The sequence below is a fragment of the Mytilus trossulus genome, chromosome 13 (assembly GCF_036588685.1).
Source record: "Mytilus trossulus isolate FHL-02 chromosome 13, PNRI_Mtr1.1.1.hap1, whole genome shotgun sequence".
Classification (NCBI taxonomy): Eukaryota; Metazoa; Mollusca; class Bivalvia; order Mytilida; family Mytilidae; genus Mytilus; species Mytilus trossulus.
The window spans coordinates 20,518,972-20,546,739 of NC_086385.1; the positions used below are offsets into that span (position 1 = coordinate 20,518,972).

Below are 27,768 nucleotides of genomic sequence, written 5' to 3' on the forward strand. Positions count from 1 at the left end.
TCCACACACATGATAATGAAAACACTGAGATGTCCTCCGCACACATGCTATAATGAAAGCACTGAGATGTCCTCCACACACATGATAATGAAAGCACTGAGATGTCCTCCGCACACATGCTATAATGAAAGCACTGAGATGTCCTCCACACACATGATAATGAAAGCACTGAGATGTCCTCCACACACATGCTATAATGAAAGCACTGAGATGTCCTCCACACACATGATAATGAAAGCACTGAGATGTCCTCCACACACATGATAATGAAAACACTGAGATGTCCTCCACACACATGATAATGAAAACACAGAGATGTCCTTCACACACATGATAATGAAAGCACTGAGATGTCCTCCACACACATGCTATAATGAAAACACTAAGATGTCCTCCACACACATGATAATGAAAGCACTGAGATGTCCTCCACACACATGATAATGAAAACACTGAGATGTCCTTCACACACATGATAATGAAAACACTGAGATGTCCTCCACACACATGATAATGAAAACACTGAGATGTCCTCCACACACATGATAATGAAAACACTGAGATGTCCTCCACACACATGATAATGAAAGCACTGAGATGTCCTCCACACACATGATAATGAAAACACTGAGATGTCCTTCACACACATGATAATGAAAACACTGAGATGTCCTCCGCACACATGCTATAATGAAAGCACTGAGATGTCCTCCACACACATGATAATGAAAGCACTGAGATGTCCTCCACACACATGCTATAATGAAAGCACTGAGATGTCCTCCACACACATGATAATGAAAGCACTGAGATGTCCTCCGCACACATGCTATAATGAAAGCACTGAGATGTCCTCCACACACATGATAATGAAAGCACTGAGATGTCCTCCACACACATGCTATAATGAAAGCACTGAGATGTCCTCCACACACATGCTATAATGAAAACACTGAGATGTCCTCCACACACATGATAATGAAAACACTGAGATGTCCTCCACACACATGATAATGAAAACACAGAGATGTCCTCCACACACATGATAATGAAAACACAGAGATGTCCTTCACACACATGATAATGAAAGCACTGAGATGTCCTCCACACACATGCTATAATGAAAACACTGAGATGTCCTTCACACACATGATAATGAAAACACAGAGATGTCCTCGACACACATGATAATGAAAACACTGAGATGTCCTCCACACACATGATAATGAAAGCACTGAGATGTCCTCCACACACATGATAATGAAAACACTGAGATGTCCTTCACACACATGATAATGAAAGCACTGAGATGTCCTCCGCACACATGCTATAATGAAAACACTGAGATGTCCTCCACACACATGATAATGAAAGCACTGAGATGTCCTCCACACACATGATAATGAAAACACTGAGATGTCCTTCACACACATGATAATGAAAGCACTGAGATGTCCTCCACACACATGATAATGAAAACACTGAGATGTCCTCCACACACATGATAATGAAAGCACTGAGATGTCCTCCACACACATGATAATGAAAACACTGAGATGTCCTCCACACACATGATAATGAAAACACTGAGATGTCCTCCACACACATGATAATGAAAGCACTGAGATGTCCTCCACATACATGATAATGAAAACACTGAGATGTCCTCCACACACATGATAATGAAAGCACTGAGATGTCCTCCACACACATGATAATGAAAACACTGAGATGTAATTTACAATTCAGTTGAAAGAAGAATCATCTTAAAAAAAAATCTTAGGTACACTTATTGACTATTAAAAAAAAGCAACTTGTTATATATTAATAGTACATATTACTATGATATTACAATATTCAATCTTTGTCGTGATGACAGGGTAATCACTCTTGTAAATTATCCTCTCTTGTAAAACTATTATCACAAATGTAGTTTCTCCTTTGTTCTTAGATATTGTAGGTGGCGTTTAAGAATATTAAATAATCAATGTTTACAGTGAAAATTAAAAAAATGGTTAATCAGGTTATTGATCGAAAAGTTAAAAAATAATAAAAAAAAAAAAAAAAAATGTATCAAATTGTCCCCTTAAACGGTTCCACGGTTTCCTCTATGAACTCCGCTAAATAGTTGAGTGATATTTTCTGCATTTGGCAAATTGATTGTTAATACAATGTCTAAATCTATTCATGTATTGGAATTTGTCCTGTTATGAAGTAGATTTTATTAAATGATTTCTGTCTCTTGCATATTACTAGTCCAATCGTACATTACTGTTTTTCGTGTAACAATAACGCTATGAAACCGTAGCCTCAATAATAATGGTTGCATTCGTAATTATACAGGTCCGTACCCAACGTACCATGCATTTAGTCTCCAATGTAACAATAATATTTTTTATTATTTATTTTATTATTGTTACATTTCCATGTAACCGTAGCCAGTGCCTTATTTTTATGCGACAATTCTTGATCATTCTTTTAATTATGAAGATATGTTTCGCTATAATCTACTGCATGGTCATGTGTCTGTGATTCGCTATGGTGGAGTTGACCAGTGCATCGAAAAAAACGTCACTCAGTCATTGTAATATTTAAATTACAGTAACACATTGCTTTTGCTGAGGATGACATAGGATTGAGCAAGAATGACTTCTATTTCATTATTCCACCACACATGCAGAAAGTAATACTCTATATATATAGACTATTAGTTTATACTCTCATGCCAAAAAAGTACCGCATCAATATTAAACACCTACGAAAACATGTTTAACTTTTATATTTGTCCATCTGATGAGTTAAGCCTTTTTCAACTGATTTTTATAGTCCGGCGTTCTTATGTTGTACTGTTATACCACTGTCCCAGGTTAGGGGAGGGTTGCAAACCCGCTAACATGTTAAGCCCAGTGGCGGATCCCCCTTTTTCCGGATTAATGCATTTGAGTAGGGACATATAGTTGGAACCCCCCCTTTATCCTGGGTTGGGAACCCCCTTTTTTAAAATGACTTGATCCGCCCCTGTTAACCCCGCCACATTATTCATGTATGTGCCTGTCCCAAGTCATGAGCCTGTACTTCTATTCAGTGGTTGCGGCGTTTGTTTATTTGTTACATATTTGTTTTTTCGTTCATTTTTTTACATAAATAAGGCCGTTAGTTTTCTCGTTTGAATTGTTTTACATTGTCTTATCGGGGTCTTTTATAACTGATTATGCGGTATGGCTTTGCTCATTGTTGAAGGCCGTACGGTGACCTATAGTTGTTAATGTCTTTGTCATTTTGTCTTTTGTGGATAGTTGTCTCATTTCCAGGTGTCCTATGCGCTCCCTTGGGCGGTGTTGGGTGGGAATTGTTCTGGTGGTGGGATAATATTGTGAAGGAAACATTACCATTAATCCTTAGGGAGTGTACATGGAATCGCTGTACCCTTGCAGTCAATCAAGGGGTGCGTCAAAATTGGCGGAATCTCGAGTACATACATACATTATAAAAAAGAAGATGTGGTATGATTGCCCATGAGACAACTATCCACAAAAGACCAAACTGAAATGACACAAACATTAACAACTATAGGTCACCGTACGGTCTTCAACAATGAGCAAAGCCCATACCGGATTGAAAACAATAATTTTGTCCACATTTTTGCTTTCAGAAACAGAAAATTTCCAACAAGATTCAATATTAAGCATGCAATGAACATGATGAATAAAAACGGGCATATTTTATTTTGTGGCAATAATTTGCACGTCTCGAACTGATATATTGAATACTTTTTCAAGCCACCAGACTGCAACCAGTCTGGTGGATGTGGCCTTTATGTCTCAATTTGTCGGCCGTCAATCATGATAATTAACTTCGATGTCATTTCAGACTCATTATTAGCCTTTGGTTGATTTGAAACCCCTCACTTCCCTTAATTTTGTTGGGTGAAATATACCAACCAAACATTTGGATAAAAATTGCTTCTTTGTCTTTTTTAACTCGTGAATGTCGTATTCTCTATTCAATCATATAGCCTATATCTTGTTTACAACACGAAATTTGTGAGGTGATGATAAACATATTACTTATTACCGGTGAGAATTTCCATGTCTATTTTTTACTGATAAGGTAACAGTCATTATTTATCAGCTGAGGGGATCGGTGCATTTTAGGGGCCGTGTCATTACCAAAAAAAATCACACAGCTGGGGGGGGGGGGGGGGGGGGGCATCAAAATTTTTGTTTTACTGGAGGGGTCACACAATGAAAGTTTTTATGTCTGTCAAGTATATAAATTGTTGACGATATTGTAAGTAAGTGTGCAATCTCTTTGATGATTTCTGTCATTTTAAAATCTTTGATAGCACAAGCAGGATGCCCAATCTCTCATTTGTAGTGTATCTAATCACTCATTTGTTATGGTTCATTATTCATAGGATGTGAAAATTTACAACCAATTCATAAGATTAACAACTGAATAAAACATGAAAAGTTTCTGAACATGCAGTTGAACATCATTTGATAAGGGAATTATATAGATATTATTAATTTATTAAATTATTACAAAGTTATCTATTAAGATAAAGAATATTTAATGATTCAAGTAAGGGCCTTTAATTTTGTTTGGTAGCATGGCATTCACAAACAAAAAACAGTACACTCAGGGATTTTGTAAAACATTTCCACATTGAAATGAAATTGAATGTTCTTATAATAATAAACCTATATATACGTATATATATAAATATAAGCTCCAAAATAATGTTACTGTATATTCATATTTGAAGCAGGACGGATCAGAACCATAAGTTGCACTCCCTAGAACTATATGATAAGAAAATTAAAATCCAGCAAACATTTATAAAACTTTAAAATTTCAATAAAGGCATTATATGTATTGAGACATTTTCCTTCATTCTGTACACGAACCTTCGAGTTAAATTGCGATCTATATTTTTTTCATTTGAATGCTTTAAATATTTTGTCTTTTTTTCTTCTTGCATGTGTCAGAAATTCGTGTTTCAAGAAAAAAAAATCTGAAAAAAAGTCGATGTGATATTTCATGCATTCAGGCTGTTTTATTCAAAGTAGAATTAAACTGAAAAATATTAACCAAAATCAGTTCCATCAGCTTCAAAATAAATTTAAAGAACATTGAAGGCCATGATGAACATCAAGGGAATATACAATTACCTTATAGTTTTTTTGCTGTATCCAATAAAAATATTTGAAAATAGTTAGAGAATATCAGTTATTAATGACTGCTAACATACAGTCAAACTGAATTATCTTTATCAAATTGATAAGTTCAAGCTACTTATACTAAATAATAGAAAAGAGGGACGGAAGATACCAGAGGAACTTATAATTGTAGAATTTAATATAAAAAATCAGTACAAAATCAAAGAAAATGACTGCAATCAGGGAAAATTTCTTTCTGCCATGCATACTCGGTAACAGATAGTGTCAATGTCCACATTCTTCCCATAGTTATTTGCCCTCTGTTAATTAATAGGGATTTTTTTTTAGTAGGGGGGTCATACTTATGAAACATCATTTTAAGGGGGGTCATTATGTGGTTCATAAAAATTAGGGGGGGGGGGGTGCCAACAAAAATGTTTGATGTGAAAATTTGAACCGACCCCCTCAGCTGATAAATAATGACTGTTCCCTAAGTCCCATGCACATCAAATTTATTAGAACATAGCTTTAGATCCATTCTACTAGTATCATTTTTGTCAACACAGGCTTGCTCTGTTTGATGGGATGAAAGAATGACAAACAAACAAATATTTAAGAATTGAAAACTGTCATTTATTATTAAAATGACGAAGAAGCAACACAATGAAAAACATGTATAATGAAATCAATAAATCATATTTATAAACAACATATATGGTTATAATGACAAAACCTTATTGACCCATCCCATCAAAGATGGGGTTACATTCGCCACAATATTGTTACCCAAAGCCTTCCTTGTAACAATATCCCCCATCCAAGCCAGTGATAAAAAAAATTCTAAAAAAAAACCAGAGTCCTAACTACCAAAAATAGGAAAAACAAAAATATCAAAAATGAAATCACAAATCTGAATAAAGCTACTTCTATCTAAGAGTATTCATTCTATAAACTAAACGATAACTATCCCATGATTATAACGAATTAAAAGAACCTAAAAAAAAATGATAATGGCTGCCGGAGGCCCCTGTCCCCATGGCAACCAAAGCCAAATTTATACATATTTTTTACATTGAAAATTCTAATTTTATTTTATCTTATTTATTTTTATTATTATTCGTATATCTATATTTTTTTTTTTTTTTTTTTTTTTGATCCAGTTAAAAATCTTTTTTTTTTTATCTGTGATAAAATTTTGACTGCTTAGTTTAAATTCTTGAAAGATAACATCATTACCCGCATAGTTTATTACAGTGCGTAAATTTAATCACCATCTTTACGAGATTCCTTAAATTTTATGACAACAGGTCGACCAGAGTTCACTCCATCGTCAGCTGCAATGACAGAAGGGGATGATTCCTTACTGTTAGTTTTATAATTTCTCTGAGAAATTGGAAAATATGTCATAAAATTGCATGACCATGATTGCTAACCTAAATACTTTAGTTTATTATGTGTTAAATTATCCTTGAAAATAATGGTAGCAAACGATTGTATATCTGATAAATATCTCAACTTAATTATACCAAGAACAAAATAAAACAAATCCAAAAAATAATAAAAAACAAAAACAAAAAGGAAAATACAAAAACAAAAACAACAAAAACATAAACAAAACAATAATCATATACACTATACAAAATATTACCGTAAGTCTGTAAAAGGGATTGAAAATAAAGAGGCCCATGTCCCCATTATATTTCGTAATCACAGTTACCAATATAGATACAATTAAAAATGAGTATTAACTATACTGTCAACAAAGTTAATACACTCTTATACATGTAATGAAAATACACTTCTAGATCTAAACATGATTACCCGTTTATGGCACAGTGGCAAGAACAATGAACCCTTCAACGTATTTCATGAAAAGAACAGCCTTGTGTCGTATCAGAGGTCCAGATCCCCAGATACAACATCAAACCACATAAAACAGATTCAGATGTTAAGGACTGGTATCAGGCCCCCCTTCTATTGGTGGAGTTCGAATCGGCGTTCTCGTGTTTGGATTGTTGGCAATCCCTCCTGCTGTGGTCTCCACCGCAAACCTGGCAGGTGTGCTCGTATCTACAAGTTCTTGCCGTGCAGCCTGATTCATTGTTGAAAACATAACAAATCCTTTTCTGTTTAGGGGCTAGTCCGAGATTACTCTGAAGTCCAACGGCTGTTATGCCAGACAAGCTGGGGCCGTGGGACGTCAGAGCTTGTCCCGTATCAAAAAGTGGATATTTGCCCACCAAAAATGGATGCGCTACTTCATCGCTTCTGGAGCCGACTGAGGGCCTTAGAACTATATAAATCGGGCATCAATCTCTTCATTTTTCATTTATCTTTTCATATATGTAAGTTTCACCTACCTGCCAACCTTTATTTTTCTATATTTTAACAGTTTTTACAGAGACCCGTCGGTTTATGCATTTTGACTTTCACTTTCAAATGGACGTCAAGTTACGAGAGAGTTCGTGGCCTCGAGACTCAAATATGCAAATATTTATATTTTTTAACCTCCTTTATAGGAGATCGATGTGTTAACATTTAGAAGCAACCACGTTTTTTCACCTCCTTTTACAGGAGATTGGTAGTAAGCATCTAGTGCCGACCACGATAACAATCGGAAGCTCTCGGACATTTAGGTATCTTGCATCGTAAATGAACGAGGAGTAACATTATGGTTATTTGCACTGTTTTCTCGTGGTCACGTGATAATCTTTGAAAATGAAAGGCATAATGCATAAACCGACGGGTCTCTTTAAAAACTGTTAAAATATAGAAAAATAATGGCTGGCAGGTAGGTGAAACTTAAATATATGAAAAGATAAATGAAAAATGAAGAGATTGATGCCCGATTTATATAATTCCAAGGCCCTCAGTCGGCTCCAGAAGCGATGAAGTAGCGCATCCATTTTGGGTGGGCAAATATCCACTTTTTGATACGGGACAAGCTCTGACGTCCCACGGCCCCAGCTTGTCTGGCATAACAGCCGTTGGCCGTCAGAGTAATCTCGGACTATTTAGGGGCTAGAGCCGTGAGGATTTGTGTAAGAGAGGGCTGTTTCGTGGCATTAGTTTTCCCAATAAGCCCCATAGCTAACGCCACATTGAATATTTCCCCATTTACACCATCCCATGGTAAGTGCAAAGGGTCTACTTCCCTCCACTACCTATATGCTTGATCATAAAAAAAAAAAAAAAAAAAATAAAAAAAAAAAATGCAGCCTCAATTCCAGCTTTTTCTGCCAAGTTTGCAATGATAGTCGCATATTTCATCAGCTTCGGGGATTCAGTAGGGTATTTTTCAAAATAAATTGCCCCATGAATGCGAAAAGCTACATGCCACTGTGCCATTGACTCAATTTATTTTTTGCCTTACTACTACTATTTTTAACAAATGTTAAACAATCATCTTTCTCTATTGGAACATACTAACAACTCTGGATTTGGATTTCAAGAAATCCTTCAGATTAATGTATTTGTTAGACCAAATATCAGCTTTCAGTTTTGGGTCCACACCCAAAGCCAGTGGGCGTGATAAACCCTGGCCTCCTAACTCGTTTGAACATGTACCTGTGTTTGGAGTGCCCTGTAGAAGATGGTTCACCACCTGTTGACTCGGAGATCCTTCAGTTGGCATGAAACACTGTTGACCGCTTCTGCTAATCACATTTGAGCAGGACGGATGACTGCTCTCAGATGATTGTTTATCAATAATATTTGTTGAGTGGGACTGGGATGGTGTCGTCATCTCTGTTGTATTACATGTAGTGGTATCTTGCCTTGGTGGACAAATGGAATTAACACCTTGGTGTGTTGGTATCAAAGTTGGATCTGGTGAGTTTACATTCCTGCCTTGAATAACACCAGTGCTTTTGGGTATTGTAACTACTGTTTGGGTGATAATTGGAGTTGCGACCGTCAATATTCTCAGAATTTGGTCATCACTATACGTATTTGGATCAATTGGATTGGACTGTACAGGTGAATTATCAGCTGACAGCTGGCCGGAATTAATATTTGGATTTGAAGAGCTTGGTACAGAATTGTCTATAGATACACCCAGTCCCAAATCTGAACTGCCTAGGTTTTCAATAACTTCTCCAAGCCTCTGTGTGCTTTTCCGTTTACGATTACATCTTTTTGGTTCTTTGGATGGCATTTCTGATAAAACGGTTGCTGGAAAAAGAACACAAGATATATTGAATGCATGATATAGAACTACCATATCAAAATAAGTGCCATAAGAACATTTTGAACATATTTATACCATATGCACTCTTTTATACCATATATACTCTATACCCTTAAATTCATTTAAGTGCCATGTGCACCGATTCTTAATATTATATTTTATTAACCACAACAGAATTGACATTAATATGTACCCTAAGCACTGCCCATCAAAGCACCATTTTTACTAGAGCGTCACAAATTCATCTAAATGCTATTTGCACTCAAAACTAGATACAATGAGTACTCAAACACAACAAATCTATCTATATGCCATATGGGCATGCTCCTCAACGCACCATATGTACTAGAGCCTCATAGAATTCATCTAAATGTTATAGGCACCCATCATGCATACAAATATGTACTCAAGCACAACAAAACTATATAAATGCCAAATGGGCATTGCTCATCAAAGCACCATATGTACTAGAGCCTCATAGATTCAGATGCGCTTGTGTTAAGTACATAAATGTATCCAAGTACACTATTTATCTAAGTGGCTCATCAAAGCACCATTTGTACTAGAGCCTCATAAATTCATGTAGGTGCCATAACACCTGTTTAAAGTACACAATGTATCCAAGTACACAATTTAGGAAAAAATAAAATAAAAAATTAATCATATTCTATACATATAAAGTACCATTTGTACTAGAGCGTCACAAATTCATCTAAAAGCTATATGCCTCAAAACAAGATACAATAAATACTCAAACACAACAAATCTATCTATATGCCATATGGGCATGCTCCTCAACGCACCATATGTACTAGAGCCTCATAGAATTCATCTAAATGTTATAGGCACCCATCATGCATACAAATATGTACTCAAGCACAATAAAACGGCATACTGTAAAACATGGTATGGTACGATGGTATGGTATGTGGTATGGTATGATGGTATGGTACGAATATCATCATACCATGGTATGCATGAATGGTACCATGGTATGGTATGATGGTATGGTACAAATTACTATACCATGGTACGAATTACTATACCATGGTACAAATTATGATATCATGGTATAATTTGATGGTATGAAGCATGGTATGGTTTTTTGAAGTAGGAAATTTTGAAAAATCTAAAATATGATATTTTTTTTATTTGTTGACATAATGTACATATATCTGTTTTATTTATGAAAATAAAATTTTACAAAATAAATAGATGTAGACAAACCAGTTAGACTATCCCTTACCTTATGCTGTGAACAGAAAACAAGAAAAAGAAACTCAATTTAAACATATCAGATAACTACTAAGTTATGATAAGATAGATAGATATAATGTCCCATTCTGACGCTTTGCTGGCAGTAGAATAGCTGTCAATTATTCTTTGAAATTTTGTGAAGTACTGCATATCTTATGATTATAAACTAGATAATGTAGTTATCATTACCAAGTTTTTCATAATCTTCTGTCAATGGTCAACTTTTATATTGTTTTGAAATTTGACACTTTAAACAGTTGCATATTCTGTCTACATCTATGGCCAAGAAATTCCACTAAAAATGTGAATTAAACGTGTAAAGGTGAATGCATCTCCTGTGTGGATTAAAAAACACCATACTTTCAAATTAAACTGTCACTAAATATAATACTATGTTGGTTGATACATGGATAGATAGCACATGTTGTAGAGAGTATTTTGTTTTCTTTATTTATATGTAAAAACAATGTGCATTAAGGAAGTATATACACAATACCTTGACAATATCAACCAAGGAATGTGTCTTTTTTTGTTATGTGAGATTTTATTAAACAACTTTATTTCATTAATTTTTTATTAATTGCAAAATTTGAATATTTTGTATACTATATGTAATAATAATAATATAATCACATCCAGTTATATCTTGAAATTCAGGATAAACAACAACAAAGAAAATTGTGTTATAATAAAACACCCATGCTACAACACATCCCATAGGATCCAACCATTCTATTTTAGTGTTTCGGCAATTAAGCTTGAGATGGTTATTTTAAGATGCATTAAAATTACATCAACATCTAAGAACGACATTTTTTCGTTTGAGATTTCTTAGTTGAGACTTTAATAAAGGGTTATAATCATTTGCTAGACAAGAAAAAAATATAATTCCATCTGATGTTCCATCGAATATTATGAATACATATTGTCCCTATACATGTTATATCTGCCATGATAGAATATTTTTAATACAGACTTGCTCAATAAGTTTATGCATAGATGTAATTACATCTATGGTTTATGAAAATTAAGGTTTTAATTTAATTTAATTTTATTTATATATATTTTTTTCATAGTTTTCATTTAGTATTAACGGATATTTTTGTTTGTGATATATGGACCCCTCCCCCCCCCCCCCCCCTCTGTTCAAAATGGCTTTTTCAGGAATATTTACATAATATACAGTTTACAAAATGTACATTCAAAGATTCGTCGGTACATCACTTTCACACATCACAAATGGATTTCATTACATTCCGCATCAAAATAAGCAACAATGTCCAATACTGTGCACACAGAAAAAAACCAAAGCATAGTGTCCAATACTATGCGGACAAAACCACGCAATAGTCTGAGCGGACAAAAATTTCAAAACTAAATACAGTTGAAAAGTAATGTAACACAACTTCTATATAAATCTACAAGTTCTCCCAAGATATGCTAAAATCTGCCCAGAATAACAAAATCCTTTTTAAAGTTTCATATTGTATGGGTCTTTTCTAGCCTTCAATTCTCCTTTTAAAACACTTAAACAGAGGGCTCTTATCACCAACCACACTTTGACTGTTTTTCTTCAGCATGATAGTTTTACTAAATTAATTGTTTTGATTCTAAATGTCTTGAAAAAATTTAACCAATGAATATTTTGTTTACATTATTTTTTCAACAAATACTCTTGTTCCTGTTTCTTATTGAAAAAAAGAGTTTGTTCTGGAATAGGTAAAAAAAGAAAGATAAGCAAACAGATAATTAATAAAATCCTGTTTAAGAATAGCTAAAGCATAAAGACTTTTCTAAATTTCCTACTTCGAAAAACCCTACATAATGCTTCATACCATCAAGTTATACCATGGTATAAAAATTTGTACCATGGTATAGTAATTTGTACCATACCATCATACCATACCATGGTACCATTCATGCATACCATGGTATGATGATATTCGTACCATACCATCATACCATACCACATACCATACCATCGTACCATACCATGTTTTACAGTATGCCCAATAAAACTATATAAATGCCATATGGGCATTGCTCATCAAAGCACCATATGTACTAGAGCCTCATAGATTCAGATGCGCTTGTGTTAAGTACATAAATGTATCCAAGTACACTATTTATCTCAGTGGCTCATCAAAAGAGCCTTATAAATTCATGTAGGTGCCATAACACCTGTCTAAAGTACACAATGTATCCAATACAAAATTTAGGAAAAAATAAAATAACAAAAATTATGATATTCTATATATGTGTCATATGCACTATTAACTAATAAATATGTGAATTCTAATTACAATGATTCTTGGTGAAAAAGTCTACATGTATAATGTTACACTAATAACAAAACGCAAGAAGATTTAAGCTCTGTAAATATACGCAGTTCTGTTGCCAGTATTTAATTGCCCACCTAATTTGCTATGATAAGGACTGTTAAATAAATTTCTCTTAGTTGTTTTCATGAACTCTATCAGACTGTCTGAATGACCGTTAAAAGTAATGTAATATGCAGCTGTGTTTTAATTTGTTAGGGATAAGGTTGTTAAATAATTTTATCTTAATTGTTTTATGAACCTTAGCAGACTGTCTGGATGACCGTTAAAATTGATGGATGATGCAGCTGTGTTGTTACTATCATGACTTTAATTACAAGCCGTATAGTTTATGAGTTTGTTTATTTATCTTCTGCTCCTATGTGTGTTCCCGATTCGATACAACCACACGAGAAAGTATCCAAGGAATATAACGTGTTGTTATCATAAAAACTGTTATAATGATATATATACCATACATGTTGTTGCATAAAACTATTTCTGGCACATAATACCCAAATTATACGTCCAGTTTTGAAAGAAATCGAACATTAAATCGCATTGTTCTGTACAAGCATGTTTATGGGGAATTTCCCTTGAACTTAATATAGCTTTTAACAAACAAATAAATAAATAAAAACCTGTCCAATACTTAACTGCTATTAGCTTTCTTTATTTCATAGCTTGAATAATTGACCCTCTTATATTTCGAAAATATTTTGGCATGCCAACATCATAGTTAAAGTGAACACCATCAACATAGTTATTGCGATCCGAATTTTCACCCCTGTTATTTTCCAGTAACGACAATGTGGTTGGTCCTTTATTTGTGCTTTCAAAAATCTGTCAGTCTTAATAACTAAATCATTATACACATTTGATGCAATGACTCGTGTCGATTCTCTTGGTAGAAGTTGGCATATTGTGTGTTACTGACTTAATCTCAAATCGGGTTGTCAATGTTTGGGATAATAAAATCAGCCGTAACCCCAATTCCTCTGTCGTATCTTCTGAGGCTCCTAATATATCCAAATCGTTACCACTAATGTGAACAATTACATGTTCTGGACAATTTTTCTCTATGAAAGACAAAATAGTTTGCACATGATCTGAATTTGAACTTTTCCGCCGCCGATCCCAAGACATTTTACCTCACAGTTCATCAAGTTGAAATTATATAATGCAGGTCGATCATAAATAAAAGTTCCCAATCTACGAACGTGTGAACTACCAACTACGACAATTTTCATCGTAAAATTATACAGTCTCTCTAATTAAACTATAATTTTATTTTCTGGCGCTTCAGCTGACCAAAATCACTCACTGGATCTAATACAATATTCTCTGGATACTTTTTCTTGTACTTATATAGGAACCGTTCCGTGAAAAGTAATACAAGAAAAACCTTTCAATAAAATTAAACTACAATGTTCTTTAAACTCTATAAATCTCAAGCAGGTAGATGCAAATTACGACAAATTACGGACCTATAAATTACAATGTCAGATAACATATTAAAGTTACCTAATTAACTACAGAATATAATCCTTTTTCTTCTCAAGTCACAATATAATCGTATTATTTAAAACACAAATTACGCAGAATGTAATATAATTTTTAGTTCCAAAATTTTCCTGCCACTTCTAACTGCAACTGAAGCGCCTTCTGAGATCATATAACATGATCAGGGGAAGGAATAACTTGGTATTTGCGTTTCTACCAAATAAGAACAAAGAGTTATGCCGCTTTCCATAGTACCGCCTAGTTTGCCAAAAAATCATTTTTAATAAAAATTAGCATTTAATGATAGACTATAAGATAAGATAAGATAAGATAAGATAAAGATATCTTATTTCCTAATCATAGGCTCATAACAAGCATGTAATCACATAAAGTAAAAATAAAAAGCCTTTCTTTCCCACTCGCATACACTCATACATACAGACCTTCTAAAATTCAAACTGACCAATATTCCGTGCGTTCATCGTGTATCGTGCGTGTTGCGTGCGTGCATCGTGCGTGTATCGTGCGTGTGCCAATCGTGCGTTCATCATTCATCGTTCCGTGTATTTTCCGTGTAACGTGCGTGCATCGTGTATTCTTAATCGTGTATCATGCGTGTATCGTGCGCTCATCAATCATTCATTCTAATCGTGTATCGTGCGTGTATCGTGCGTTCATCAATCATTCATTCTTAACTGTGTATCGTGCATTCGTCAATCGTGTATAATTGTGTATATCAGATAACGTGCATTTGTCAAACGTTCATCTCTAATTTTGTAACGGTCATAGTCGGTTATAGAGCTCACCAAAGCTTCTCTTTTTTCACACGGTTATAGTATCTATATTTGTTCCAACTTAAATAAAACTTACAGTCATACTTACTTTCTTGTGAACACTTAATTAACATCATCGTACATAACGTTCATACAGGTTCATGACTTTTTGTGTAAATATTTTATCATCTGTAAATATTTTGTGGTTATTCAGTGAATCTTGACTGGGTCTACACTTAGAGTTAAAATTATAATTTCTATTCCACTGAGCGAAATGGACTTAAGAATATATTGTTGGCCAACTGTTATTTGTTAAAAATATTCTGGCAATTAAAAACAAAAGCGCTTTTGCAAAATTTAGATGTGGGGTAGCTCCACTAAAAAAATGACACTGGAAAGTATTAAAGAAAAGAAGTCCACGAAATGACATGTGTTGTCGCTCTACTATTGAAGATGAACTTCATGTCCTTCTAAAATGCCCATTATATGTAATTTTAAGACAAATATTATACATTTTAATGAACATTTTAACCTATCATTATCAGATGGCGAAAGTTTTATATTTTTATTTAATAACGGCAATGTTGCTGGTTTAGTCGCCAAAACACCAACAATATTTTATTTAAAAGAAACTATACAAATCCTTGGTTGAACTATGCTAGATTATAGTTCTTCGCTTATTTGGCCAATTCATATGCTACTAAGATATTTTCAAATATTTAAGTTTTGATAAATACCATTATAAATATTTTGTCTTAGTTTCTGATGGTCACATGGGCGCACTACGTTTGTGCGCATTTGGGGATTAAAATATTTTACGTTTGCGCGCAGCTTTTGATTACATATGCGCGCATTTATTTTACAGGTAATCTCAGGTAAAAACATAAATAAAAATTATATTAAGTTATAAACAACTTAATTTTTTTTGTATTTTCATATTAATCAATTATTAATTTTAAAAATATTCAAATTATATACTGTTCATATTGAATTCTAAAAGCAAGTAAAAACTCCGTTATAGCTTAAGGTCAAGTTACAATATAGGAATGGGCTATGTCACGGATTTCCTTAAAATTTTGCAAACACCTTTGACTTATTGAATTGTGTCTGGTTTCGAAAAAAATCTGCGGTTTTATCTCTTTTTTCCCTGCCTTATGAGACTTATACTAAAGGAAGGGGTACTGATACTTGTAAATAATTGAACAAATTAATAGATTAATAAGCATTATTACCTGTTTTTCCCTAAAACAATACAGATTGAATACTTTCAAAATATGTGCCCAAGTTATTATAACATTAAGAATGGAAATGGGGAATGTGTCAAAGAGGCAACATACTAAGACTAACAGAAGGGATACTGATACTTATAAATAATTGAACAAATCAATAGATAAATAAGCATTATTACCTGTATTTTTCCTGAGTTTACCTGAGTTTACTTGCCAAAAAAATGCGCGCAAATGTAATGGAAAGCTGCGCGCAAGCGTAATGATTTTTGCGCGCAAATGTAATGGTAATGCGCGCAAACGTAATGCACCGGGTCACATGTACGTAATGTTATTTCATTGAGAAAATACAATATACAAGATTGTCGGGTAAATGTGGATTGCGGATTAAAATGTTAAATGTCAAACTTGAATTAACAAATTAAATTGAGGTAAATTAACACGAATATGTATATCCTCTTCAACAGTGTTTGAAATCTCTATTCTGAATTTCATTTAAACTAAGCTAAATATGTTTTGTGGAAAATTGAATATAAATAAACATTATATGAAGACATCATTTAATTTTTAATTAAACAAATATATTAAGATCAGGCAAATATATCATGTATCATCATAATTTTAAATTTGAGGAACTTTCAAAACTTGAAATTTAATTTACAAGTTAAGATATATAATCTTGTTTTTATTATTATTATTTTTTTATATAAAATAGTTTAAAATATGGTTATATCATAAGAAGACTTTATTCAAATGGAATAAACATGGAACACTTTCACGGATTCATTTTTCATTGTGTTCATGGTTGCCTATCAATGACACCGTTTTTAATGTATGTCTAAAAGATTATTATCCGAAAAAATAATTCACAATAGTATGTTGTTAACTAGGTTGGTCCCCTCCGTACAACATTCAGTATGCCTTCGGAATATACAAAAAGTAAGAATTTCAATAACGACCGGGAAACAGACTAGTTGTTAACCTTCTATGATTATTAAAGAATGACGGATGTTTTTTTTCTCAGTACGTCTAAACACTGCTAAGGAGTCCTTAGTGCACACAGGCCTTGACTATGCTACTTAGGACTAGAAGGAGTGTTGTTATATGTATTATTTTGATATATCATGTTAGAGAATGATATTTATTGCATAAATTTCAAATTTTACAAAAAAAAATAATCGTAAATAAACGAAATATTCAACATTATTTAGACACGTGCCGGTTTTTCTTTAATATGCCGAAAATCAATGAACTGATTGACACGTGCCAAATAACATAGCAACTGATTAAACAATCACGATCTTTTTATTTTAAGTAATTTAAAACAATTGTATCGAAAATATTTATGCTTGAAATATTTATAATTAAATGTGTTGTTCTTATTTAAAATGATAAAAAAGGACAAATAATTTTGCTGTTCTTTTATTTCTTTCGCAACAAAATTGTTTGTCATATGAGCACGACTTTGATGTGCGCTAACTTATAAGTAAGAGTGTGGTCAGCTTGTTAAAATGTTTATGTAAGATATACGAAGACAAAAGAAATATATATATTTATAAGTGTTTTGTTTTTATTTTAATTCCGACAAAGATGCGTGCATATACAAATGGTTTCAATAAAAACCGTAAATTCCGAAACAGCTATATATGTTAAGTTTCATGAAATGGATAAGCGGTTCTCAAGTTACAGTGCGACATGTGGACGCCCGGCGGACGGACGTACGCCGTACATTTGTATACTATAATACTTCCCCTCAAAATGTTGACGGGCGTATAAAAAAAACGCAGTGCGCCCGTATTTCAGAAGAAATCTGATTTGTATAATTTTTGTCGAGTCTTCGACTTTAGTTGAAAAAGCGTTATTGAATACCAAGAAAGAAAATAAATCCCGTGAAGACGAATTTCTTCCTTTGTTCGAGAACAATCTTATTGAAATAGAAATCTGTGATTTTTTTTGATTTTTTTTTTAACAACAAATATAGTCTTTATTCTAAAGATATCTTGTTACAATTATACTTCACTGTCCAAGCGCCAGTGGAGTATTCCTGTGAAAAAACTTCTGAGTTGCCAGGAACATACCGATTAGACCGTTGGTTTTCCCGTTTGAATGGTTTTACACTAGTAATTTTGGGGCCCTTTATAGCTTGTTGTTCGGTGTGAGCCAAGGCTCCGTGTTGAAGGCCGTACTTTAACCTATAATGGTTTAATTTTTAAATTGTTATTTGGATGGAGAGTTGTCTCATTGGCACTCACACCACATCTTCCTATATCTATCAGAATATAATAAACAATATTACATAAACTATTACAATATTTTCAACTTATTCTATTAAATCAATTTCTTCAAATTTATGAAAAATACATTTTGAGAAATTATTTTGCTTTCCTTCATAACCCTTCTTAATTCCTTTATAAACAATTCATACACATCTATATATTTCAATTTTTGCTCTGAAACATAGTATGACTTGAAAATGAAAAACCTAAAACTGTCAAAAAATAGTTAGAACCATAATAACCTTTATCTGATATTTTGTATCCAAATACTAATTGTTTAACTGATATCTTATTTTTAAAATTGAGTTTTGCAAGAAGATGTTCCACTTTATCCAAAAAAGTCTTTTAAAAAAGAACATGTTATAAAGAAATGAAAGTAATCTTCCTCTTCTGTTTGACAAAAATTACATTTACTATTAGTAGAAATTTTCCATTTAAATAGTAATTGCTTTGTGGGAATAATATAATTTAGCAGTTTCCATCTAAACATTTTCATCTTATTCTCTCTTAAAAATTTAAATATAAAATCGTTTACGAATGACATATTTGGCTTGCTATCTAGCTTTAAAGTTTTTGTCCAAATATTGATACCAATCGGCTGTGTATACTTTTGATCTACTAGACTATTATATAACATTTTATTAAAGATATCTTGTGCTTGTATTTGTTTATGTCCCCATCTCAAATTATCCTTATTAATACTAATTTTACTCTTTAAAGAGTTTTCTTTAATTAGAATTTGCTGCCATTCCTTTGGGATGGAAGATTTTAATATTGTAAACTCTGCAATCCAATTAGACTTATTGCTTAATTTTTCTAAAATAAAACCCTCTGATAACTTTCCAGCACGATCATTCAAGTGTGTCGTTGATGTTAATCAAACCACTTGCTACCCAGTTTTGAAAGAACAAACTTTTGTTACAATGTTTAACGTATCTATTTCCCCAAATAATCTGTTTTCTTATATTTGAAAAATGATCTTTAAATTTTGTAAAACCTTCCCCTGTTTTCACCCAGCTTGAAATTACTTGCAAATAAAAGTCTGGTATATTTTCAAATTCTTTTAGTGATTTAATGTTATCTAAATTCATGTTAAAGACAAGATAATTTTTTCTGTGATTTTAATATGTCCATAACTTCGATGAACCAAAGCAATTTAAATATCGACCTGTATTTAATTCAAAATGGTTCTCTTTTTCTTCTTTTGGTATACAATAGTCCATTGATATCCCATGATAACATACTGTTGTCATGCGAGGACTAGTCTATTTACAAAACTTTTAACCCAAATAAAAACATTATGTATGTGTTCAATGTAAAAATGCCGGTATATAATTTTAAATTGCAACAATCTATAGTACCGTAACTTTCTATCCAGGCGTATAAAGAATGGTCGACAAGTGCGTATATTTTTGTTTAATCAATATTTCTTGTGTGTTTCAAACTGTCCTTCACTTTTAACAACGATACGAGTACTTACATTTTCCCATATTTACCCTTGGAAAAAAATGTGTAAACAGATTTTAATTTTATCAAATCTTTTTTTTTTTTTTTTTTTAATTATTTAGATTTTTATTTAGTAATATTGACTTGTATATTACTATCGGACACGCAAGAAGACAGAGATGTATATCATACACCCGACAGGAAATCGCTTGAATACCTGGACGTGTCACCTCACAATACCTTTGGGAGTAATACCTTTAGCCAGGCAGGTGATCAGACAAGGGAAGGTCCGAATTTATTGAAATAAGTTTATTACATAAAAGAATTATGAACAAATTAGATTTTTGAAAACAATTTTCACGGAACACTTATTTAAAGATATAGGAAGATGTGGTGTGAGTGCCAATAAGTCAACTCTCCATCCAAATAACAATTTAAAAAGTAAACCATTATAGGTTAAAGTACGGCCTTCGACACGGAGCATTGGCTCACACCGAACAACAAGCTATAAAGGGCCCCAAAATTACTAGTGTAAAACCATTCAAACGGGAAAACCAACAAAGGACATTTGTGACTTTAAACTATGACTTTTTAACCAATTCCCATATAAACAGTTAAAAACGACATGCAGATCTTGGTTACTTAAAAAACATTTTCCGTATCAAATTAGTAAGTCGGATAATACAACCGTTCGATTGACAAGATATCCACTCGCAATTACGACTACATTAGGTTACTGTTTTGGTCTTTAGTTGTTCATAGACATGTCGTGGCTAAAAACGGAAAAGATAGTCAAAGACGGTCAAATTGGCGGCACGCAGAGAATTGATACTCTAATTTCAAAATTGATGGTGATCTCTTGTCTAGCAGACTAAAATTTATTATCAATGAATTTGAGCATTTTTATACAGAATGAACATAGTATCAATTATTTTTTCCCGATATTTCACAGTTTGACGTCGCGCAAAATAACATGTACGGCAACAATTTCAAATGTGTCAAAAAGAAAGAATTCTTCAATTATTAAGTAAGAAAATTTCTGTCAAAAATTATTATATAGGAAATTTTTATTAAGGTCATATAATATGTGATAAGACTGATATTAAAATACTAATTCAATGTCATGCAATAAGGTTTTTAGAAGAAAGAGTTTAATGTCTGCTTTTTTAATTTTAATTCTGCGAATTGTTTTTGTCTGTAAAAACACCAAACAGAGAGATAAAGAAAATCACAACTAATTGAATAAAATGGAGGATTGAAATGGAGAATGTGTCAAAGAGACAACAATCCTACCAAAGAGCAGAAAATGGTGCGTCTAAACACGACTAAGGACTCCTAAGTGCACTAATGAGTTATAATATGGTACTGAGGACCACTAAAAGGGGTGCTGTACAATGTAAACACATTTCTTATCTGGATAGATATTGTTATTTAATGCATATATATTCAAATTTAATCAATAAAAGATCACAAAGGATAATAGAACAATGACTGAGCCGGTTTTCGTTAATTTTTCCGAAAATCACTGAACTATAAGACACGTGTCAAATTACATATAACTGATAACACTATTACCTTAAAATATGAAAAAATAATTATTTGGATAAGAAAATTACCCTGACATTTAGACATATTTACCATAAAATATATTTTAAATTTTTAAAATATCATTTAATATGCATCGGTTTATGATTAAATGAAAAAATATAGAAAATTGTTAAGCTGTTTTTATTTCAGGAAGGAAAATTATGTTTGCATCGAAATAATTAGCCCCTCCCCTATAAATGATCATTAACCCCAAGTGGGGGCTTAAATTTGGACACCGATCGCGAGGCCTGACTGCCACAAACAACAGATTACGAACAGCAAACAGTGGATACACCAATTGATATGTATGAAATACAACGACGGACACATAATATTGCACTGAAAAATTTCAACTACCATTAAGATCGCTTTTTCAAATCTCCTTATCAAATTAGTCCTGCATTTTAAAAAAAACATGGGATATCTATTACCGTTTGGTTTCAAATTTGAATTGAAAATTGCATTTTCCCAAAGAGTTTTAGGTAAAACCCCGAGAATTTCACCTCCTAGAAATTTGAAGTGTTAGGATGTTTGGAAATATGTATGAATTTTCTTACATACTTGAAATTGTATATGGAATAAATACAAATTCAATAAGTTTACTGTACAAACAAACCACAGACACCAATTGTGTCAGTTATATTGTTTAATTCATTTTACTGAGAGAAACATTTGATTAATTGATTATTCAGTGGTTGTTTAAACGTCCAGTGGCAAAAGTTTCATGCATATTCAGGACGAAAAGTCGTTTCAGAAGTATATAATGTAGTATTTGGTATAAAAAATGTTTAAATTTTCTATTTATTTGGTAAATGTCATTTTCTTAGCTAGTTCTAATTAATTTGTACGAATAAAATTTTCGGACAAAAAAATATCTTTTGCTCTAAATTAACATATACGATTCTGAAAACAATGGATAATATAAGGAACATTGTAACTTACATAACAAAAAAGAGATTATGATTGTTTAATCAGTTGTTTCGTCAACTTCGCTCGTGCCAGTCGGATCACTGATTTTCGGCAATATCAAGGAAAAACCGACACGTTTTAAATAATCTTCAACTACTCATTTATTGGTGAAATTAACCTGATACATGGCCTGTTGATAAGTATATATGTACAGAACTACAAAAACTTGCAGTGCATGTTAACATAAAAGAATCAAATAATTTTTGCTATGCTTGTAGTGAATACGAAAACAGCTTACTATTTTTTTTGGATATATACGTATAAACCGTCAAAGTGAAAAATTATATAACATAAAAATAAAAATACATAGATCATTCATTTATTGAAATCAATTATATAAAACAATTAGTTGAAATAATTTCTAGAACCAGTCAATGTCTATAGACATAATGCGTCGGACATTGTATGCATAAAAATAAAATTTAGATTTTTAACTGTATGAAATAAAATTAGTTTAGGGTTTCGCGGAACACAATGTCTCGCCTTCGTTTGCCGTAAACTTGAACTCTATGGCTGAACTTAAATCAAGACACTATATTTTGATTGTTAGGAGCTTCTGTCTAAGTTCAGAAATATTTCTGGTGCCTATAAAATAGCCGACTTTAATTTAGTTATTTGAATCTGAGCTGGCAAAATAGAATATTATCTGTTATCCTGGTATCGGCAAAACAGCCACAAGTATTGCCTTTAATTATAATGCATATCAATTTTAAATACTATTCTAAATATCATAGCTTTGAGAATCGTGTAAAAAGCGTTCGTTGTTCATTCCTCAATGAATCATTCAAAGTGCGTGTATCGTGCGTGCGTGTATCGTGCGTGTATCGTGTATTTATCATTCATCGTGCATCGTGCGTGTATCGTGCGTTCATCATTCATCATTCATTTTGCGTTAATCCTTCGTGTAACGCTCAACGCTCATCGTGCGTGTATCGTGTATCGTGCGTGTACCGTGCGTGTATCGTGCATTCACCGTGCGTGTATCGTGCGTGCGTGTATCGTGCGTGTGGTCAGTTTGAATTTTAGAAGGTCTGTACAACTATCGTTCTGATTAAGGATGATTGATTTAACAGTACAACATGTAAACAGGGACGTATATATCTAGGGATACATGTAGGTAACTTCTTAACAATCCTTGTTGCGATAAAAAATATGTCTGAAGTCTTAATGTTTTTTTACATGTACAGAAGAATTTTCATGGTTATCAATAAGGTATAAGATTAAATATAAGCAATTTAAAAATGTATAGTAGAAATGTTCAAATCCGACGATTCTCTACATATTTTCCAAAAATTATGAGATTCCAATCCTTCTATTTTAAGTCCTTGATGTAAATGAAAAAAAAAATACAGATACAAATGTTTTTTTTATGCCTACATTGTATATATGGAACGAAGGATAACTCTTAATAACCAGAAAAGAACAATATTCAAGTATAATGTGACAATGAACTGGTGAAGACTATTAATAAGTTTTATAAGTTTCAGTTAAGCAAATATTTAGTTTCTCAATCTGTAAAATGAGGATAGCAATTCACATCCAGAAAGGTTTTTCTTTCCTTATTATAACGGGTATATTTAAATAAAAAATGTTCTTCGTCTTCAACCGAGTTCATTGAACATCTCTGATCTTAACAGTGTAATATTTTTTCCATGTTCATCAATTTTTTGTTCGTAACGGCCTCTCTCGATGCGGAGACAATGATTGTTAATCCTAAATCTAGTTAGTATAACTCTCTTATCTCTGTTCTTGATATTGAAGTAATCTTCAAAAGTGAAATTATGTTTAAATTTAAAGTAGTTCAGTTGCTCAATTTACTGTGATTATCGTTTTTTATTAAGTCTGTTTGATGACTCCAATATGTTAAAAAATCAGTTTCGAAACGTTTTCTAAGTAAAATTTTGAATTTATTTTTACTGAGTTTTTTTACAAAGTGTTAAATTTAAACCAAGTTTTTCACTAAAAAAACTATATATTGCACCGAAAATAGTACATATCTAGTATGTATGTAACTATATAAACAGCTGGACACAGTGCTATTCCTATATATAAATTTTCTTAAAATGCGGGGCTACAGGCGGACACAAGTGGACACAACGTTATTTCTATATAAAACTTATAAAATCTGCTGGCTACAGCTGGACACAGTGCTATTCCTATATAAATCTTCTATATATGCGGGGCTACAGGCGGACACAAGTGGACACAACGTTATTTCTATATAAAACTTATAAAATCTGCTGGCTGCAGGTGGACACAGCTGGACACAGTGCTATTCCTGGTATATAAAACTTCGTGATATGGGGGCTACAGGCGGACACAAGTGGACACAACGCAATTTCTATATAAAACTTATAAAATCTGCTAGCTACAGCTGGACACAGTACTATTTCAATATAAAACTTCTAGAAATGAGGGGACACAGGCGGACACAACGCAATTTCTATATAGAACTTTATGAAATAAGGGGATACAAGCGGACACAGCTGGACACAGTACTATTCCTATATAAAACTTTTTGTTATGGGGGCTACAGGCGGACACATGTGGACACAACGGTATTTCTATATAAAACTTATAAAATCTGCTGGCTACAGGTGGACACAGGGCTTTTCCTATATAAAACTTCTTATTATGGGGGACACAGGCGGACACAAATGGACACAACGCAATTTCTATATAAAACTGATGCTGCCTTCAACAATGAAAAAAGCCCCTACAGCCTATCAACTGTAAAAGGCCCTGGAATGACAAGGTAAAAGAATTAAAACTAGAAAACTAATGGCCTAGCTAATTTATGCATTAATATTGTGCAATAATCGGGGAATTTGTTTCCAGTTTTTGAAGAAAAAAATATTTTGTTTGTGACCCTGAGATAAAACAATTGTTTGTTTCACCCTAAGCTGCCACTATATGTAATGCTCAAGGTGAAAGAAAAAAATTATTTCGACTTGTCACGAAAAAAATAGATTGTTTTTCGCCAGAGACGAAAAAAAAGTTTGTCCGAAAAAAATAAATTTGGCAGGTGGGTCCAAATACGAGCCGTCGGATCAAGCCATTTCTAAAAGGGGGTTCCCAACCAAGGTGAAAGAGGGTCCAACCCTCGGACCTTCCCCTCCCTAATCCGTCATTCGGAGGTGAACATGATACTTGAATCGATGGTTGTTTAATCAACAACAACAAAATATGAAAAAAAAATATCTGTATCACATGCCCAAGCCCCTGTGTTTGAAAAATAAGATATTTGCAACACGGGAGACATATGCCTATCTTTAAATTGATTTTTTAGGGGAAAAGAGTGATATGCATATTTATCGCTATTATCTGTATTTTTCCTTTGATGTTTTTTTGTGATAATTTTCATATCACTCGTGTAGAGTGAGAATGAAAATTATCGCTAGTTTCTAAGGTCCTTAGCAACAGCGTATTAATGTAATTCATGCGCTAGAGTGTTGGCCAATCAGAAAAGATGAGCCGGACCTATACAAAAAAATGTAATCTGATGACTGCGCGCTGAAATGTCAACAACAAAAGATGATTTCCCTTTTTAATATTTTACCGTGAATTTCGCCGTTAAATAATTTATTGGAAGTTAATAAAAGTAATCAAATCATGTTTTTAACAAATAGAAAATGTCCATTTTTACATGTCTACTTCAATTTGACAAATCATCGTAGGTCTGTCTGCATGTACATTTCTTTATGCATGTATATATTTCTTCGTCTGCTTTGAAAATACATTATATATTCAACCGTTCGCTTCATTTTGATACGTAGAAACATCAAATTACAGCTTATCAACAGTGAAAATGGTCTTTGCCATATTTGAACACGCCAGATAGTCAGATGAGATATCTTTTTTTCAAATGAATGATCTATCTGAGCGACTACATATTTATATCAAATACGCCTCCGCCAAAAAAAATAGTACCACAAAAGAAAATGCATTATTATCGTATAAGATACTTTTTTTTACTGAAATTTAAATTAAGTGATATTCGAAAATACAAATAATAGCGATAAATAGATTATTTATGTTTTTTTAAACTCGATGCATTTTCTCATTCTAATCTCATCTCAGGGCTCCGCCCTTCGATGAGATGAGAATGAGAAAATGCATCTCGTTTAAAAAAACATAAATAATCTATAAATAATTCGTCTTAAAATTAGCCCAACAATGTTAGATCTGTAATTTATTTTGTTCTTCCCTCGTCATGCCACAGGTGCTTGAGGACAGGATCCTGAATGAGCCCCATATAGTCCGGGCCCTCCCCCTTTTTTTTTTTTTTTTTTTTTTAATCATTTATCTCCGATTTTTCGATATATATCACTTATTTGTACCATATATATACTAATATACCATATTTATACTCTAAATATGCATGTTTACTATCAACTATAGAGCGCTCTATAGTCGAGATTCACGTTGATAGTAAACATGCATATTTAGAGTATAAATATGGTATATTAGTATATATATGGTACAAATAAGTGATATATATATAAAAAAATCTGAGATAAATGATTAAAAAAAAAACAAAAAAAAAAGGGGGGAGGGACTTTATGGGGCTTATACAGGATCCTGTCCTCAAGCACCTGTGCGTCATGCTACTGCTGAGATATAGTGGCAACAAATCGCCGGCAAGTGCGCACGCCCGACCCGCTAGTCCACTCGATAGTCCTATAATATAAGATTTTGTAGTTTCATATCATTTTCATTCAACGTTTTAAATCAGATATTTTTATTTACTATCAATGTTTGGGTTTCACTGAACATTGATAGTAAAAAAAAATATCCGATAAAAAACTATGACTCGACCACCTATAGAGGCTCGAAATATGAAATACTTGATTTAATGTCATTTATAAAATTAAGGTATTATTTTTCTTTCCTTTTTTAAATATATCAAGAATTTGTTTAGTACATTAACCACTATCCCAGGTAAAATAACCTCGAATACTTGGTTTATTTCATTTCCAATTAAACCATGGACCATACGGTATACCAATTGTCATATACTTTAATGTCAATAAATAACGTATGTTAAAAAGAAATTTACGAA

The 27,768-nt window shown here is 32.8% G+C and overlaps 1 protein-coding gene across 1 annotated transcript; it reads right to left on the reverse strand.

The window, feature by feature from the left end:
* Positions 1 to 8,200: 8,200 nt before the first annotated feature.
* Positions 8,201 to 14,722, reverse strand: LOC134694782 (uncharacterized). Its single transcript, XM_063555834.1, has 2 exons — positions 14,451 to 14,722; positions 8,201 to 9,335 (listed from the first exon to the last, which is right to left on the reverse strand). The coding sequence occupies exon 2, from the start codon at positions 9,316 to 9,318 to the stop codon at positions 8,575 to 8,577; it is 744 nt and encodes a 247-aa protein (XP_063411904.1). The 5' UTR covers positions 9,319 to 9,335; positions 14,451 to 14,722; the 3' UTR covers positions 8,201 to 8,574.
* Positions 14,723 to 27,768: the final 13,046 nt, after the last annotated feature.